At 35.3% G+C, this 16,514-nt stretch overlaps 2 protein-coding genes across 3 annotated transcripts; one reads left to right on the top strand and one right to left on the bottom strand.

Annotated features, from left to right (window-relative positions):
• The first annotated feature begins 299 nt into the window (after positions 1-299).
• On the top strand, positions 300-9,563 carry LOC137838116 (protein phosphatase 2C and cyclic nucleotide-binding/kinase domain-containing protein). 2 transcript variants are annotated; one of them, XM_090301839.1, is made up of 16 exons: positions 300-1,297; positions 1,403-2,070; positions 3,467-3,603; positions 3,709-3,945; positions 4,117-4,242; positions 4,431-4,493; positions 4,917-4,999; positions 5,439-5,670; positions 5,746-6,059; positions 6,175-6,253; positions 6,329-6,395; positions 6,849-7,126; positions 7,225-7,290; positions 8,310-8,431; positions 8,708-8,864; positions 9,003-9,563. In XM_090301839.1, exons 3-16 carry the CDS (start codon positions 3,601-3,603, stop codon positions 9,249-9,251), a joined length of 2,076 nt encoding a protein of 691 aa, XP_090157965.1. In that variant the 5' UTR covers positions 300-1,297; positions 1,403-2,070; positions 3,467-3,600; the 3' UTR covers positions 9,252-9,563. The 2 variants fall into 2 exon arrangements, with proteins under 2 accessions (XP_090157965.1, XP_068503449.2); XM_068647348.2 differs by having other exon boundaries at positions 424-1,297; positions 3,467-3,598.
• A 2,647-nt stretch (positions 9,564-12,210) lies between these two features.
• Positions 12,211-13,782, bottom strand: LOC137838115 (RING/U-box superfamily protein). The gene has a single exon (XM_068647347.2). It carries the CDS (start codon positions 13,606-13,608, stop codon positions 12,328-12,330), a length of 1,281 nt encoding a protein of 426 aa, XP_068503448.2. The 5' UTR covers positions 13,609-13,782; the 3' UTR covers positions 12,211-12,327.
• Between the last annotated feature and the right edge of the window lie 2,732 nt (positions 13,783-16,514).

Genomic DNA, 16,514 nt, shown 5'->3' with positions numbered 1-16,514 from the left:
AATTTTTGATAATTCTACACAATTCTAACACAATTTTAAAAAGAAGAAATACATTAATTTTTAAAAAATTCAAATTTATTATATAAATTTTTATTATGATTACAAAAATAAGGAAGAATCATTTTTAACCAGTCATGCGAAACATGTTTCTATTAAAAAAACATATTTATACACATAAATATTTATTGTCAATCTATATAATTTATAATTATATTTATATCTCTATATCATACATTTTAAAGATTATATTACATCTTAGACATTATATGTATCTTCATGTTTGTATTATTAATATCAGTATTGTATGAGTATATCGTATCAATGTTCATATGAACATATGTCAGTATCCGTATCGTTTGAATGTTCACATCATGAGTGTGAATTTGTGTGCTATATATAGTCTATATTAAAAATGGAAGAGATAAGAGTAGTTGGCGCGTGAAGAGGGTAAGACGCACCCACACATGAGCAGCAACAAAACAAAACCTGTGACTCACTCTCTCTCTTTCACCTTACACACATCACATGCACCATTTCTCATTCTCATCCACTGTTAATTATTCCTCTACTTCTAGTGTTTAACACTAACACTAACCCTTTATCTTTTGGCCTTCTCTTCCAATCAACCACTAAACTCCATTTGGTAGCAGCCATTTTTGAACACTGCATCATCAACAACAACAAAGCACACACGATTTACAATTACTACTACTTCTCACAGTTAGCATAATCTGATTCATCATGCTTCATGCTCATTTATTGCAAACATTTTGTGGCTCTCCAACCTCAGCCAAATTCCTTCATCCTAATAATTGAGATTTCAGATTAGGACACAACTTTTACTTACCCTTTCTCTCTCTCTACCTGCTCCAATCTCTTCATGCCAAATTTAGCATCTGGGTTTACTCCAATTTCGTTCCTTTTCTCTCCATGGGTTGCATTTACTCGCGAGTCTGCATAGGCGACAACTGCAGAGGCTCCAGCATCAACGGCGACCCCATTAACAGAACCACCGACGTAGGTGAAGTCGCCAATTTCTCACAGACCTCTTCCGACGCCGAAGAAGGTGAAATCAGAGACCAGCTCAACCAATTGAGCATCACGCGAGACTCCGAAACCGGAATCCGAAGACTCTCTAGGGTTTCGGCGCAGTTTCTGCCGCCGGATGGTTCGCGAATCGTGAAAGTACCTTCTGGAAACTTCGAATTGCGATACTCGTTCTTGTCTCAGCGAGGGTACTACCCAGATGCACTCGATAAAGCGAACCAGGACAGTTTCTGCATCCACACGCCTTTTGGTATGTGCTTGTTGAATTTGTGTTTTGTGCTGTTTCTGTTTTGTGGAGTGGCTGTGTGTTGTGTTGTTTGAACGTCATTGCGTGTGGGGTTTTTTGTCTCGACAGGTACGAGCCCTAACGACCACTTCTTTGGAGTGTTCGACGGGCATGGTGAGTTTGGAGCTCAGTGCTCGCAGTTCGCGAAGCGGAAAGTGTGTGAGAATTTGCTCAGAAACTCCAAATTCCGTGGTGATCCTGTTGAGGCTTGTCATGCGGCGTTTTTGGCGACGAATTCGCAGCTTCATGCTGATGTTTTGGATGACAGCATGAGCGGGACGACGGCGATCACGGTGCTGGTGAGGGGGAGGACGATATATGTGGCGAATTCCGGCGATTCGAGGGCGGTGATTGCGGAGAGGAGAGGGAAGGAAATTGTGGCCGTTGATTTGTCGATTGATCAGACGCCGTTTAGGAGTGATGAGCTTGAGAGAGTGAAGCTATGTGGGGCCAGGGTTCTTACTTTGGATCAGATTGAGGGGTTGAAGAACCCTGATGTGCAGTGTTGGGGCACTGAGGAGGGTGATGATGGTGACCCTCCAAGGTTGTGGGTGCCCAATGGGATGTACCCGGGGACGGCTTTCACCAGGAGTATTGGTGATTCTATTGCGGAGACTATTGGGGTAGTGGCGAATCCTGAGATTGTTGTGTTTGAGCTCACGCAGGATCACCCTTTCTTTGTGCTTGCTAGTGATGGGGTGTTTGAGTTTCTCAGTAGCCAGAGTGTGGTTGAAATGGTATGGTAGATCTCTTTTATTGTTGTGTTGCTCGCTTTTCTTTTAAGCTAGCTTTATTCTTATGCGAAGGCATGCATTTTTTTCTCTCTCTTTTTGGGGGGTTTCTGTTGTTGAATTTGCTTTTATGTGTACTAAAGAAGTTGGTGGCAAGGTTATTATTTCGTTTCAGTGGCAATCACGATCTGGCACAATTAATGTTAGTTACTGTGTCTCTCTCATATTTGGAAGTAGAATCGGGAATTAGGGACTAGGAATCTTTCTGAAAATTAGGGGACCCAACTTATGCAACTGGGGGCTTTTTGACAGAAAATTCAAATTCCACTCCTTTGCATAAAGCCACACGGAAGTTAAGGGAAACAGAATTTTCCATACAAGGGTGTCGGGAAAGAAATTTATAGCTAATAGTTCTGGATTTCTAGAAATCGGAAATTATATTCCAACCAAACTTTAGCATCAGAAAACACAGTTCCAAACCACTTCATTATTCCTTCTACACTTAAAACCAGTATTTAATAAGGAAATATTTTTGGGTGAGTATTGCTTGTAATAGTCACTTTGCTGATAATTCACCAAATCATATTGTTTTCATCTATAATTTATAAAATGGGAGGGAGCAATTAGTCTTTTCATTATGAAGCTGTTTTTCTGTTTTATGCAAGACTTGCTTTTGTAGAATTGCAAGAACAATATCCAATTGAAACCAAACTCACCTTTTTGTGACTGAAGTTGATTTGAATGAGAAATGATTTTTAGAAGGGTGCAATGCGCCTGCAATGACAAGTTTAAAATTTCATTGTTTTAAGGTTCAAAATTTAATCGTCTGGTATTAGTCTATAAACTGGTCATGGTTATGATCAAATTGGTTGCACTTTTGTGTTGAAGTTCGTCACTGTAATTAAGCCTAGTAGTTGAAACATTTAAGAATTAACTGAATCCTAAGTTTGAGACGTAAATTATTTAATTGCATCATACTTTTCGTATTTCAGTGCCATGTAAGCGTGGGTTTATCTAGTAAATTTTTCTCCCTCGTGTAGGATAGATAAGGATATTAAAAATACAGATCTTTTGGGTAATGGTATTGTCAAGCTGTCCAGTTGATGTGAAAATGTACCTGGGCATGTCTTCATTCATTGAAGCTTGGTTAGAAATTTCCATGGTCAAACTAGGTTGATGCATCAATGACCTTGGAACTATCTTTCCAAAGTCTAATTATAATTAAATCACAAAGCTAATCCTTGCAGATTGCTGATAGCAATACGTGTAAATGACAATCATGTGCATTTGATCATGGAACTAGGTTTTGTGAATTTAATTTAATGCAACTTTAAACCTAGATATGGTGTAACATCCAATTTAAGTTGAATATTTTGTCTCTTAATTGCCATTATGTTTCCAGGTTGCAAAATTCAAAGATCCTCGTGATGCTTGCGCTGCAATTGTGGCAGAATCTTATAGACTCTGGCTGCAATATGAAACTCGTACAGATGACATCACAGTCATCATTGTACATGTAAATGGGCTAACTGAAGTATGGTACTTTTCCTGTTTTGTCCTGCTTCTCTTCAATTATATTATTTCCTAGAAATAGTCACATTCATTTACTTTGTTGTTAGTAACTGATCTAATCTTTCAAATTAGTCTACTGTTGGTCAGAGTCAGTCGGCTTGTTATGGTGATGTTTTGCGAAAACCTGTGCCACAAGTTGTAGAGGTGACAGGTTCAGAATCCCCTTCCACCTTTGGCTGGAGTGCTAGAAACCATCGTGTAAGACATGATTTGTCAAGGGCACGCCTCCGAGCACTTGAAAATTCCCTGGAAAATGGGCAAGTTTGGGTTCCTCCCCCTTCAGCCCATAGAAAGACATGGGAAGAAGAAGTAAATCCCCTCTCCATCTTTTGATTTTACAATTGATTTAGCTCTTTTATATTTCATTTTTTTTATTTACATACATTGGTATGCTACGATAAAGTCATAATTTTAGTTTCTCCCACTGGAAAGTTCAATAAATCTGAACCTTTGATGATGCTTCATCTTCATATACCACAGGCACACATAGAGCAGGCATTGCACGATCATTTCCTCTTCCGAAAACTTACCGATTCTCAGTGTCATGTTTTATTGGATTGCATGCAAAGAGTGGAGGTCGACCCTGGGGATATTATAGTCAAACAGGTCAGTTTTCTAGTTGAAACTTGTAAATAGAGTAGTGCACAGTCCAACCTGGGGATATTGTAGATTTCTGGGGCAGAAAGTGAAGTTTACCATTCCTGAATGCAACATGCCTTTGGATCTTGTTAAAAATTTCTTGGCTTTGATTATATTTTTAATTGCACAATTGTGACAAAAGTTATACTTTGCAGGGTGGTGAAGGTGACTGTTTTTATGTTGTTGGTAGTGGAGAATTTGAGGTCTTGGCAACTCAGGTTTATAAACTTTGTCATTTGATTGCTCTATTGATTTTTTATGACTCCACAGATATTCTATTAGGAAAATATTGAAAATTATACAAGCCAGAGGCAAAAGGCAAGGGTCATGGCACCTGCAGGCTTTAACAACTTCTTTAAATGTTTCTTTTCAGCTTTCCATGAGTAATTTTCCATTCGTGATAAAGTTCTAAGATTTAACATCTTTCAAAAACATGCTTAATGTTATTTTCAAACCCCAGTCCATCATTTCAGCTCTTATAATTGGCTTTTTCCTTGGTTTAGTCGATGAAATCATGTTTTGAAGATCTTCAGTCATGTAACGAATGCTGCCTGTACCTAGTCTTTTCTAATATGTTGTGTGTTTCTATATTGTCAATGAGATATGTTACAAATCTTGTTCAACATTCATTACAATGGCAGGAAGAAAAAGAAGGGGACGTACCTAGGGTTTTGCAGCGCTACACAGCTGAAAAACTCTCTTGTTTTGGAGAACTTGCTCTAATGTGAGTCACTCGATCATACATTTTAGCAGCTTGTGGTTCTTCCACTCAGTTGAAGCAATTCTTTTTGGCATGAAACATATCTAGTCATTGAAGTTTCCTCTAGGTTAGGTATTAATATTTTTTTGAGGACTGTTATCCAGACAGGCATAGGAAGTTCAACTAGTATTGCATTATTCCAGAATATATGAATTATTATATAAATTAACCAACCAGCGGTAAGAATTACGCTTTTGCAACCCATGTTTTTTGTTGGAAATATGCGGAGTCATTTTTATGAGGGTGCCTTGACACAACACAACAAGGCTTAGTTTGTTGTTATTGTATTTAAAGTCATTTTTATATTTTTTCTTACTCTTTTTTCATATGTAGCAGCTCTGACAATATTAGTTTTTCACCTTGCCAATTTAACACTTTTGTTTTTCTAAAAATGGCATTACAGGTACAATAAACCACTCCAGGCTTCTGTACGTGCTGTAACAAAAGGAACACTTTGGGCTTTAAAACGGGAAGATTTTCGAGGGATTTTAGTGTCAGAATTCTCTAACTTATCATCATTGAAGTTGCTTCGGTCTGTAGATCTCCTCTCGAGGTTATCAATTTTACAACTCAGTCAGATTTCTGACTCCCTTTCTGAAGTTTCCTTCTCAAATGGGCAGACAATAATTGACAATGTAAGTTTTTGCTTGGTTGCTTTAATCCTTTGTTCTCGTATCTTTATCATAATGACCTTCGGTATGTCTTTGCAGAATGAAATCCTTGCATTGTACATTATACAGAAGGGATGCGTAAAAATCACTTTTGATTCTGATTTATTGACGAGTCCAAATGCCTACAGCCTCAAGCCTGACATCCAAAACGAGGAGGATGATGTTCAGAGCATAACAGAACTATCAGTAGAGAAGCCTGAGGGAAGCTATTTTGGTGAATGGGTCCTTTATGGTGAACGTATTGGTTCCATAAGTGCTGTTGCTGTGGGTGATGTTGTATGTGCTTTACTAACAAAGGACAAATTTGAATCTGTTATTGGCTCCTTACAAAAGATTTCTCAGGAAGATCACAAGTACGTTTTAGTATGTGCATGCGTTAGACGACAGCTATGCAGTTCTGCTTGTATGCTTATATACTACACTTGAAAACAAAGTTTCATATCATTGACACCATTAATTTAATCATAGGTCAAGGGATAATTCCAAGGAGTTGACTAGAAGAAATTATGATTTTTCATCCCTTGATAAAGTCCAGCTCTCAGATTTGGTAAGAGTTTTCTGTTGCATTCCAATTTTTTGGTAATGAGATCCTCAAATTAGCTTATGGGCCATTTTTTGGTAGGAGTGGAGAAAGACGCTATATTCCACTGACTGTTCCGAAATAGGGGTTGCAAATTTAAAAGAATCAGGTACATAAATATTTTTCCTATTTCTTGCATAAAACATAAGTAACGAATTATTTAATCCTGGAAATAATGGACTTCCATAAATTTAATTTTTCAATTTTTTACTTTTTACATCAAGTGATCAACAATTCAATTTCCGAATGTGTCTCAATCAAGTTCTTTTGTAGATGAAATTGATATAAACCTACCAAATCTTTGGAGGATTTGTTGATTGATGTAGTTAGTGGATGTGAAAAATATTTGAAAAAGGACTAAATGGATGTAAGCCTAATGTTTTAGTCGCCAAAATGTCAATATTTTCTTAAAATTGTGACTTTTTTCTTCATAGGTATCTTGGTTTCCTTTTCCTACATCAATTAATAGCCTTTAATGTATATTCCATAGTGATAAAAAAAAGTGTATGTTGGATTTTGTTTTTGCTAATGAAATTTGCTGCATGAATACATTTTGGTACAGAGAATTTGCTTACTTTGAAGAGATTTTCTAAGCCAAAGGTGAAAAGGCTTGGAAAGGAATCACAAGTCTTGAAAGAGAAAGATTTGATTAAGGGTTTGGGCTCTTCAACTAGTATACCACAGGTTTTATGCACTTGTGCTGATCGCATGTATGCTGGAATACTGCTAAATACTCGCCTTGCTTGCCCTTTGTCTTCCATACTTTCAAGTCCTTTTAGTGAATCAGCTGCACAGTTTTGTGCTGCATCTGTTGTTACTGCCTTAGAAGACTTGCACAAGGTCTTGTATCTAAATTATTATTGTCTTCACTTTTATGCCTTCTTTGGCTAGTCGCTAAGGTTGCCCTTTCCTTTATTCATTTCATACTTGAATTTCAGAATGGTGTTCTCTACAGAGGTGTGTCACCTGATGTTTTGATGTTGGAGCAAACAGGACAGATACAGGTTCGGGAATTTTTGTTTGATTGCTTTTCAACACATCCATGTTTACAGTGGTGTATTGATGGTGAATCTTCCATAATTATGGCAGATGACATTGCGGTAAATGATGGATGCATGGCAGCCATGTTAAAGACTAAAAATATGCATAATACAGATACAACAAATCTAACACCTCATCAATAATTATGAAGATAATTCAAATGTTCTTTAACATGCAAACTAAAATTATCACAATTCCCTGACTGTAATATAAATGTAAGTGTGTCCCAGAATAAAATCTAGTTAAATGTCTTCAAACATTTAAGTTGAAGAAAACTTAGTTATCATACAGTATAAGCATAAAATGAAATAAATCCACTTCTTAATTATCATGTAAAACCATTCATACTGAAATACAGTTGAATATAAGAAACCATAAATACATACCTTCAGTTCTTAACCTGTGATGCGATTGATGCTGTTTCATGGAAAAAAGTAATCAATCATGTGTAGTAACATATTTTTAGGTAAACGTCCAAGGGAAGATCATACAACTCCCCCTGTCTCTGCAATCTGCATCTGAATGCAATAAAAACCAAACAAAATATTTTTCAGAAGGCCACTAGAAACTACAAGTACAAATGAAGTAGAGACATAAATTGTAAATATATTCTCACTTGGCTGCTCCTTCCTGGTGTTATCAACATTTTCATTTTTAATGATCAAGTGGGTAATTTACAATATAAAAACTCCAAAGTATCCTTTAGAAGGGTATTAATCCTGTGTAAATCATAACCCCACCGTACTGCCACACTGCCATATCACCATCGCCTGCTGCAATGCCATCTACATATTATGACATTCTGAGTAATTTACTTAATGTCATTTCCACAATGGAAGCTATTTGATAACGCTGATATTTATGTGACTCATGTTGCCATTAATACTTTTTGCCCTAAAATTTACCTGATAAAGGGATATCTATAAACAGTTATTCATATTATGGCATCTGATCAATTATTTTTTGTATGTACTGATTGCAGCTGGTGGACTTCAGATTTGGAAAACAGCTTTCTGGTGAGAGAACATTCACAATTTGTGGGATGGCAGATTCTCTGGCTCCAGAGATTGTTTTGGGAAAAGGGCATGGTTTCCCTGCCGACTGGTATAAAATAAAACCTTGTCCAAAAACATTAATTCTCCTTAAAAAGCACACAATTCCTCCTGTCAATAGCAAACTTCTGTCTCTATTTCCTCAATATAAAGATAACCTAAATTAGAATAGCATTTACTGAATGTATAACTAAAGCTTCCTTTGAATTGTAATCAGTAGGACTGTAGTTCCAACTGACTTGCATTATATAAAATTGGATTGAAAAGTTCTCAACACATGGTTCTTTATAGCATTTTATGGATGTCAAGGTCACTTATGATTATGCAGGTGGGCATTGGGAGTTTTAATATATTTTATGTTACGTGGTGAGATGCCATTTGGATCATGGAGAGAAAATGAACTTGATACAGTGGCCAAAATTGCAAAAAGGAAGCTACATCTTCCCGAGAGTTTCAGCTCTGAAACAGTTGATCTCATCTCCAAGGTATTGCAAGAACTAAGACACTCTTTCTCTGAAGATATAGTCTATGTAGTTTGCATTGCTTAAAATATACACAATGGATGCTTGAGAACATCCATGCGTACTTTCTCTAATTGGATTTTGTTTGACTGATTGGTTCAGCTACTTGAAGTGGAAGAAAACAATAGACTTGGAAGCCAAGGTCCTGATTCTGTCAAGAGTCACCCATGGTTTAATGGGATTGAATGGGAAGGGATTAGAAACCACACTTTTCCTGTTCCTCAGGAAATTATTTCTCGTATAACACAGTACTTGGAAGTTCATTCTGAGGACTGTGGTGCTGGCTATCCGGGCTCGCCATTACAGGAGGTAGAAGAACTTAATGTGCCTGAATGGCTTGAGGACTGGTAGAACAATCACCATTTCCTTTTGTTTTCTTTTTGAAGTTTGGCACTCTGCCAATATTTACCATTGCTTATCTGGACAAATTGCAATCCAAGAATGCAGTTAACCAGAAAATGCAAACAGAGGAACAGATGCAAAATATTCCCTATAGTTTGAATCTTTTAGTTGCAGACTGGGTAGGGTAGGTTTATTATCTTCTACATCTCTTCCCTTTTCTTAATTTTTTTTGGGGTAATTCCCCTCCTCTGTAAATATTATATAAGTGTAAATGATTGAATTTGTTCAGTCAATTGCAATTCAAGCAAGTTAGTTTTGTCATTGACCAATATTCATATGAACACATAAAATGAAACTTATTTTTGTTCTTAAGCAACGTTTGTTGTGTTCACATCAAATTTGGGGACAATCTCTCAGTCTAACACAACATTTTCTTATTTGATTTATCATTTTGATAAACATGTTTTAATCGTTTAGTGAAATCTTTATTTCTTCCCTTTTCATCGTGGATCACGGATTACATAACACTTGTTTTTAGTATTTACAGTGACTGGATGGTATATTTTTTGAGTAGTCATATACCACAAACAGTAAAAATTACACTACACATAATTTATACTCTATGCAACATATCAAAGAAATATATATAAAAAAAAGAAAGAGATTAGATAATGAGAAGTCTACATCAAAACTCATAATCAGAATTTGGAAATCCAAGACCCATGACTAAACTTATCACTGAATATCGAACTTTTAACATTTTTAGTTTAAGTATTAAGAGTTAAGAGAAGAAAAATTCATGATATATAGTTTTATTGTTATTATTAAGAATGAGACTTTAAGTCTAACTCAATATTATAAAATTAATTTATAAGATAAGATTTGCATCTACTTATATACTATGCTCGAAATGACTCTGATGTCATATTAAAAAGTAAGTTTAACTCAACCTTATATAACCCGGCTTATAAGAAAAGTTTTACACCCACTTATATATTATATATAAAATGACCTAATCTCTAATCGAAGCAACAAGAAAAAAAAAACAGAGTATCGTGTTTCTTGATAAAGTTAACAAAGTTATTCGTGTAACTGTTTCTTATATTTTGAAATAAGATAAGTACTGCCATGAAGAAGGATATAAAGAAATATTACAAAAAAATATTGTTGAAAAGTGTAACAAAAACATAATTTTAAATTTAATTCTCAGTGTATGATTAGAAAAGCGACACAGCAACAAATATTACTTCAGTCAGTGAACACTTTTTTTTTTTAATTTAGTTTAGATGCGATGCAATATATCACGCTCTCATTTAATTTTTTTCAAAATGTTATATTACACCAGTTAGATGATTTAATCGGTATAATATATACTAAATATTTAAAAAATATTATCGTATTTTTGTTTATATCAGTTTTTGTTAGACTAGTTTAGAAAGTCGTAGTAATATGTTATTTCTGTGTAGTGAGTGTTAATCACATATTATCACGTTTGGTTGTGCAGTAGACTAATCCAAAGTTGTCCCATGAATTAAAAGAAACAAAAGTTGTCCTTCCAATTTTCAGTAACATACTATAGTTCTAGCTGTGTTACTGCTTTTCTTTCATGCAAATGCATCTTCATTTTAGTGCTTCTTATCCCCTTTCTTCTAATATAATATGTGATGGAGGCAATTCAAAGTGAGTGATCTTTCACATCAAGATTCAACAACATACCTTTTCTTAAAAATAAACCTTATTACTAAGAGAAAAAGTAGGGGAAAAGTACTTAGCATTCAAATTTAGCTTAGCCAGTTAAGGGGACCTATCAATCAGGAGGAGATTACCAATGTCATCATAATATATTCATTGCCTTTTTTCAACTTTGTTTTTTATTCAATCTCTTTCTCCCATAGTTTAAGCCAAAATATTTTCTTCTGATAATGACAAGGAGACCTACCCCTTAAAAAAATGTGACCATGTAAAAGTACACTGACAAATGTAATAATAGTTAATGTTAACATGCCACATAAAATACTCTTAAAACAAGTTTTCATGGAGCATGTAAGCACCTTGTCTATGTAGCACCTAGCCGTCTTTAGATCTGATTAATACAAAACTATTTTACATAGCAGACAGAGTTTGTGTAAAAAATGTCTGATATAATTGCTGAGCTCACATTTCGCAATTGCATCCTTCATTTGGCCTTCAAAACAGTGGAATAGTGCTTATTTTTTGCGTGTTGCATTGCCTCTCTTTTGCCATAACTTATCATGCACACTTCACACAGAAGAAACTGACAAAAACTACCTCTTATTTTAAGAAGCTTCTTCAGGTTATGCATATTATAGGCAATTATTCAACCTACTGACATAAATTACAGACTTGGTTTCATTTTTGTATTGATTGGCTTGACGCAAATTGGTTATTGATTACTTATTATATTTGATCCATAGAAGGAAAAATTGAAGAGTAAGAGAGGTGTAGAACTTTGGAGGGGTCAGAAATTTTAGGATTGGTTAAGCATATAAAAACTCATTGATTTGCTTAATCAAATATCAGTACTTCAGATCTTTGAACTTCTGGGGCTGATCCATATTTTCCTCTTGCTTAGTAAAAATAGTTAAAGAAAAAGGATGGAATAAAAAGAACTTGTTTGATTAATGAAACCATGGCGTTATTCGGCTACTTGTTGCCTAAGTTCAGTTGTTAATAATGTGCAATGTTTATATGTTACGCAAAAGAGAATGGAAGGGATATAAAATATGACCAAGATGAACATTATTTAGCACAACGGCATGAAGCTGTCTTCTATTATTCTTGCTGAAAATCAATAGAAATTGATTATGAGTTCAAAAAGAAGATACAAGTTTACGTTTACAAGGATTTCTATTACTCTGGTCACAAGGGTCTCCTTAAATTTTCTGTTATGGAAAGATTAACAAAGATTTTATGCAGATCATAAGAATCAAAGAAATAGAGAGATTGATTGAAAGGAAACAAGGAACCTGTACTTGCTTTGCTTAACTGTGTACTATTCAACAAAAAAATCTAAAATCTATACGAAGTTGTTGAACAAGGACCGAAACCAAACATTTGTATTGAGTTATAGATCTAATGGTAGTTGTTTATCCAGAGATTGCTGAGATCTTGTTTCTCTATTCACAAACCATTGAGCTGTTCTTTTAGCTATTGGAAACCAAATCTGCCTCATTCTTTCCTCTTTAAGGTTGTTTTGAACAGAAGAAGAGTCCTTGAAGACCCTCATTTTCATGCCTAAGTTTCCAAATCTAGAGACACCAGTGATTTCTGATATTGACCTTTTCTCACCAGGGTTCACATACTTTGGTGCATGACTTGAGTTTCCTGCAGAATCTGATGTAAAAGGAGGATCCTTTTCTGAAACTGATTTGATGTTGTTTAGTGCACTAACTTTGCTCTCGAAGGAAATTTTCCTCTCCATCTCCTCCTTGATGTTCTTAATTTGCTCATTTTCTACCACCTCTCTTGGGGTTGACATCAAGTCTGCATTTGATTCGAAGTTGCTGAATCTGTTGCTTGATGTAGCATTCAGCATCTCTGAATTCAAAAACATAAGGTCTGAAGAACTCACGTTGCTCCACCTGTGCTTGAACACAACATCAGATATAGTAATCATGTGGTTGTGTTTATGATACCCCTTCTGGTTACCATCACTATCTTCTGCCCCTTTTTGGATGAGCAATTCTTCTTCCTTGACACCCTTTCCCATTTTCCGAAAGCTGCTTCCAACACTGAATCTTGATGAACCATGATGCTCTTCCTCTCTCTGGACAAAGATGTCTAAGTTAGATTCTTCACCTAGACCTGATTGGTTTGCTAGCCTCCTTAAACTGTTTGAATATGTGAAGGTAGTGTGGTCCTCAGGGTTGACCTTGTGCCTGCAAATAGGACAGCTAGAGTGCCTTTCAAGCCAGTGGTCTATGCAATCAATATGAAAAGCATGCTTGCACTTTGGTAGAAGTCTGAGAACTTCAACATCTTCAAACTTTGATAAGCACACTGCACACTCCAGCCCTTCCTTTGACCCTTTGAGTGAAGAGAATCTAAAGAAGGGGAGTGATTCTATGACAGTCTTGTCAATTCCTGAAAATCTAGACCTTGATCTCACAAAAGTTGGTAGATTTTCTTGGTTCCCAAGAGAAGCTGAAGAGCCGCGGTGTTGACAGAATTTTGCATACATGAGAAGAAAGAATGTCAGTAGAAACATGACACCAAGGATTCCTATGACAACAGCAAGGCTTGGCTGGAAATTGGACACAGCATCTCCTGAAGGTGCAGTACTCTGTGCTCTAACTTGTAGGAACAAGATTGAAAGAACAAAAAGGATAACACCAAGCTGATTCATAGTTCTTGTTCTCCTCTTGCATTCTGCAGCAGAAGTTTCACAATTGATGAGTTGAAGACTTATGGATTTATAATGGGGTTGTTGTGCATGGACATTATTCAATGATTCTTCCACAAATGGCAACCTTTCCTTATGTCAGTTTTCTTGGTTTCTTCTCAGGTTACGTTTTGCGTCTAACTTGATTCTTCATTTAAAATATCATTACAATATTCAGGACTGAGTAGTGACCACAAGGTGGTGGGGCTAGCCCACAATTGTATTTAACTCGGGTTTCTGACTTGGTTTGAGTGTCTCAATGACATATGGTATGACAAAGCAAAGTTTTCCAGTTTAATCCTTAGGCTACCTTGCTGGTAATACATGGAAGATTACTCCTTAATCTCACCTTTCATATGAAATTGAATTTTGAACTTAACCTCGTTTTGGTTAGAATGTGATAGGTTAGAATGTATCACAGACACTGATACGATACGGAGACGGACACACACGGACACAGAGATATGCATAATCTTTAAAATGTAGGATACGAAGATACGAATTTATATATTATATAATTATGGATTATATAAATTGACAATAAAGATTTATACACAAGTATTTTAGCATAATGTTTTTTTATAACTGATTCAAAATGATTTGTTCTTTATTTTTATAATCATACTAAAAATTTATACAATAAGTTTGAGTTTTTAGAAAATTAATATATTTCTCCTTTTTAAAATTGTGTATAATTGTCAAAAATCTAACAAATATTTTTTGAATTGGACACTTCACCAATACGTATAGTACGAAAGTGTCAGTATCCGATACGTATATCCGACGTGGACACGCTATTTAAGAGGACTACTTAATCTGAATCTTTGATATGACTTTTAAACTTTGGATGCATGTGTTATTTATTATATATTTTTCAAAAGTTACATATGGGATATGAGGATGACAATGTCAAAGGTAGTAAACCCCACAAAGGATTGGGAACAGTGGTAGGTGAAACTGTGCTTCAGGGGAAGAAAAAAGTCATTTGTGAGGAGGGTTTTTAGGCCATGCCTTCATCACCAAATGGTGTGGAAATGGCCTTGGAAAATCAAAAAGAAAATGTCAAAGGTAGTTAGTTATCACATCACAATCCATCAGTCTACCTTTGCAGCTGCTCTTGCAGCATAGCCAAACCTTCAAGACATGGATCTTAACTCACCAGAAATGCCACACGTTTTTAAAAAGGGTTATTGTGATCTCATTTATCAACATAAAAGTACATGAAAAATTAGATTGAGCAGAAAAAGATTATCTGATCTGGCTGCATCTACTGATATAGGTTTATGAGGAATTTAATATTTTCTCAATGCTCAATGATGATCATGAATCTTTCACTAACCATTCTAACAACCTGTTATATTCCTCTCAGTGCTTATATTTTACTAATAGCGGCCAAGTTAACTGCATCAGTTTGGCTGACCCATCAAAAGAAACTTAAAAAAGAAAGTGTTGAAAAAACGATGTTAATATACAAATTTCAACTTTGATTTAGTCAATTATAATAAAGCAATCAAAAAAGGACATGCTTGTCTTGCTGCTTCCTAATAAAAGCTGTGATGTTGCAAGACTTCGTAGCAAAGAGGTAGAAGGTTATGTAACACATTTGGTCAAAGCAATGCTTTATTTTTTTCCATGCTTGTGTGGTGACAGCAGCAGTGGAAAAGATAACGCTAATGATACGTGATAAACACGAAAGTTATGGGTGAAATTATTGCCCTTTGGTAGCATGATGCCATATTTAAGCTCTAAAATTAAAATGGAACTGCTAGATTTGGATGATTATTATTCATTACATGTTGCAAGATAAGGAAGAAAGAGTTAAAGTGAGTGTTTAGTTTTGATATAGTATTATCCATGTTGAATCACGTGTTATCACACTTTTAAACTACATGACTAGATAGCAAACTAATGCTGTAAGTTTGCCAAGACAACAAAACAAAACGATATTAACAATAGAAGAAAATGTGGTAAATATGTAAGATTTGTGGAATTTGGTACAAAAACTCTTCATTTCTTATTATAGGTTGAAGATCACACATTGACTAGAGATTAAGACATTTCATAGTATATAAATGATATAAGTGGGTGCAAACCTCACTTTATAAGCTGATTTTATGAAGTTGAGTTAGACTTAAAAGTTCACTTCTTAATATGCAAAATCATTTGAGTTTATCCTAACAATTATTTGTTGGACTTATCATACCATTCATAATATATAATCTCACGCATTAGTTGGTAGCCTCGACATAAAGAAAATGTGTTGATGCAAACTTTACCTTTTAAACCAGTTTTATGAGATTGAATTAGACTTAAAATTCATTTTTAAGTTAAAAAGAGGCTCCGTTTGAGCATCGAGGAAAACAGAAGGAAATGGCAGTTCAGGAGGGTCATTAATTCCCTTGAGAAATGGAGTGATTTTTGCCCATGCCCCCTTTTCAATGGGCTTGCCACGTTTCTAGAATGGAGAGTTTGGAAGACAAAAGCATCGGTGGAAGTGGAAAGTGGGTGCAGGTTTTCTGGAAGCTTGACGTTTGATAATTGAAAAGAAAGTATTACTTTTATCAGCAATGACAATAATAATATACACAATTCAAAGCAACTCTTAATCTTAACCACACGTGTTTGGGTTGTTCAACTCATTTTAAGTTCCTAGAATGTTGTGAAATTTAAAAACTTCAAAACAAAAACAAATTATATTGGTATAAAATAAAGAATTCAATAAGAATTGTCGTTCAGATATGGAATCATTACTCGTCTAACAACTGAACTGCTACATCCGTAGCTCAAATGGTGAAACCGGATAACTAGTTCCTATGTTTTAAGAACTCCATAAGCACATCCTTGCATATGTTTTAATAAAAGCTTGAAAA

This window comes from Phaseolus vulgaris, chromosome 4 (genome assembly GCF_051622355.1).
Source record: "Phaseolus vulgaris cultivar YP4 chromosome 4, ASM5162235v1, whole genome shotgun sequence".
Lineage (NCBI taxonomy): Eukaryota > Viridiplantae > Streptophyta > Magnoliopsida > Fabales > Fabaceae > Phaseolus > Phaseolus vulgaris.
This window is presented reverse-complemented; position numbering and strand designations above follow the sequence as displayed.

Coding starts and splice junctions, on each gene's coding strand:
- LOC137838116 (XM_068647348.2), top strand. CDS start 931: ATGGGTTGCATTTACTCGCGAGTCTGCATAGGCGACAACTGCAGAGGC. Junction 1,298..1,402: donor CTGCATCCACACGCCTTTTG/GTATGTGCTTGT, acceptor TTGTCTCGACAG/GTACGAGCCCTAACGACCAC. Junction 2,071..3,466: donor GCCAGAGTGTGGTTGAAATG/GTATGGTAGATC, acceptor TTATGTTTCCAG/GTTGCAAAATTCAAAGATCC.
- LOC137838115 (XM_068647347.2), bottom strand. CDS start 13,608: ATGAATCAGCTTGGTGTTATCCTTTTTGTTCTTTCAATCTTGTTCCTA.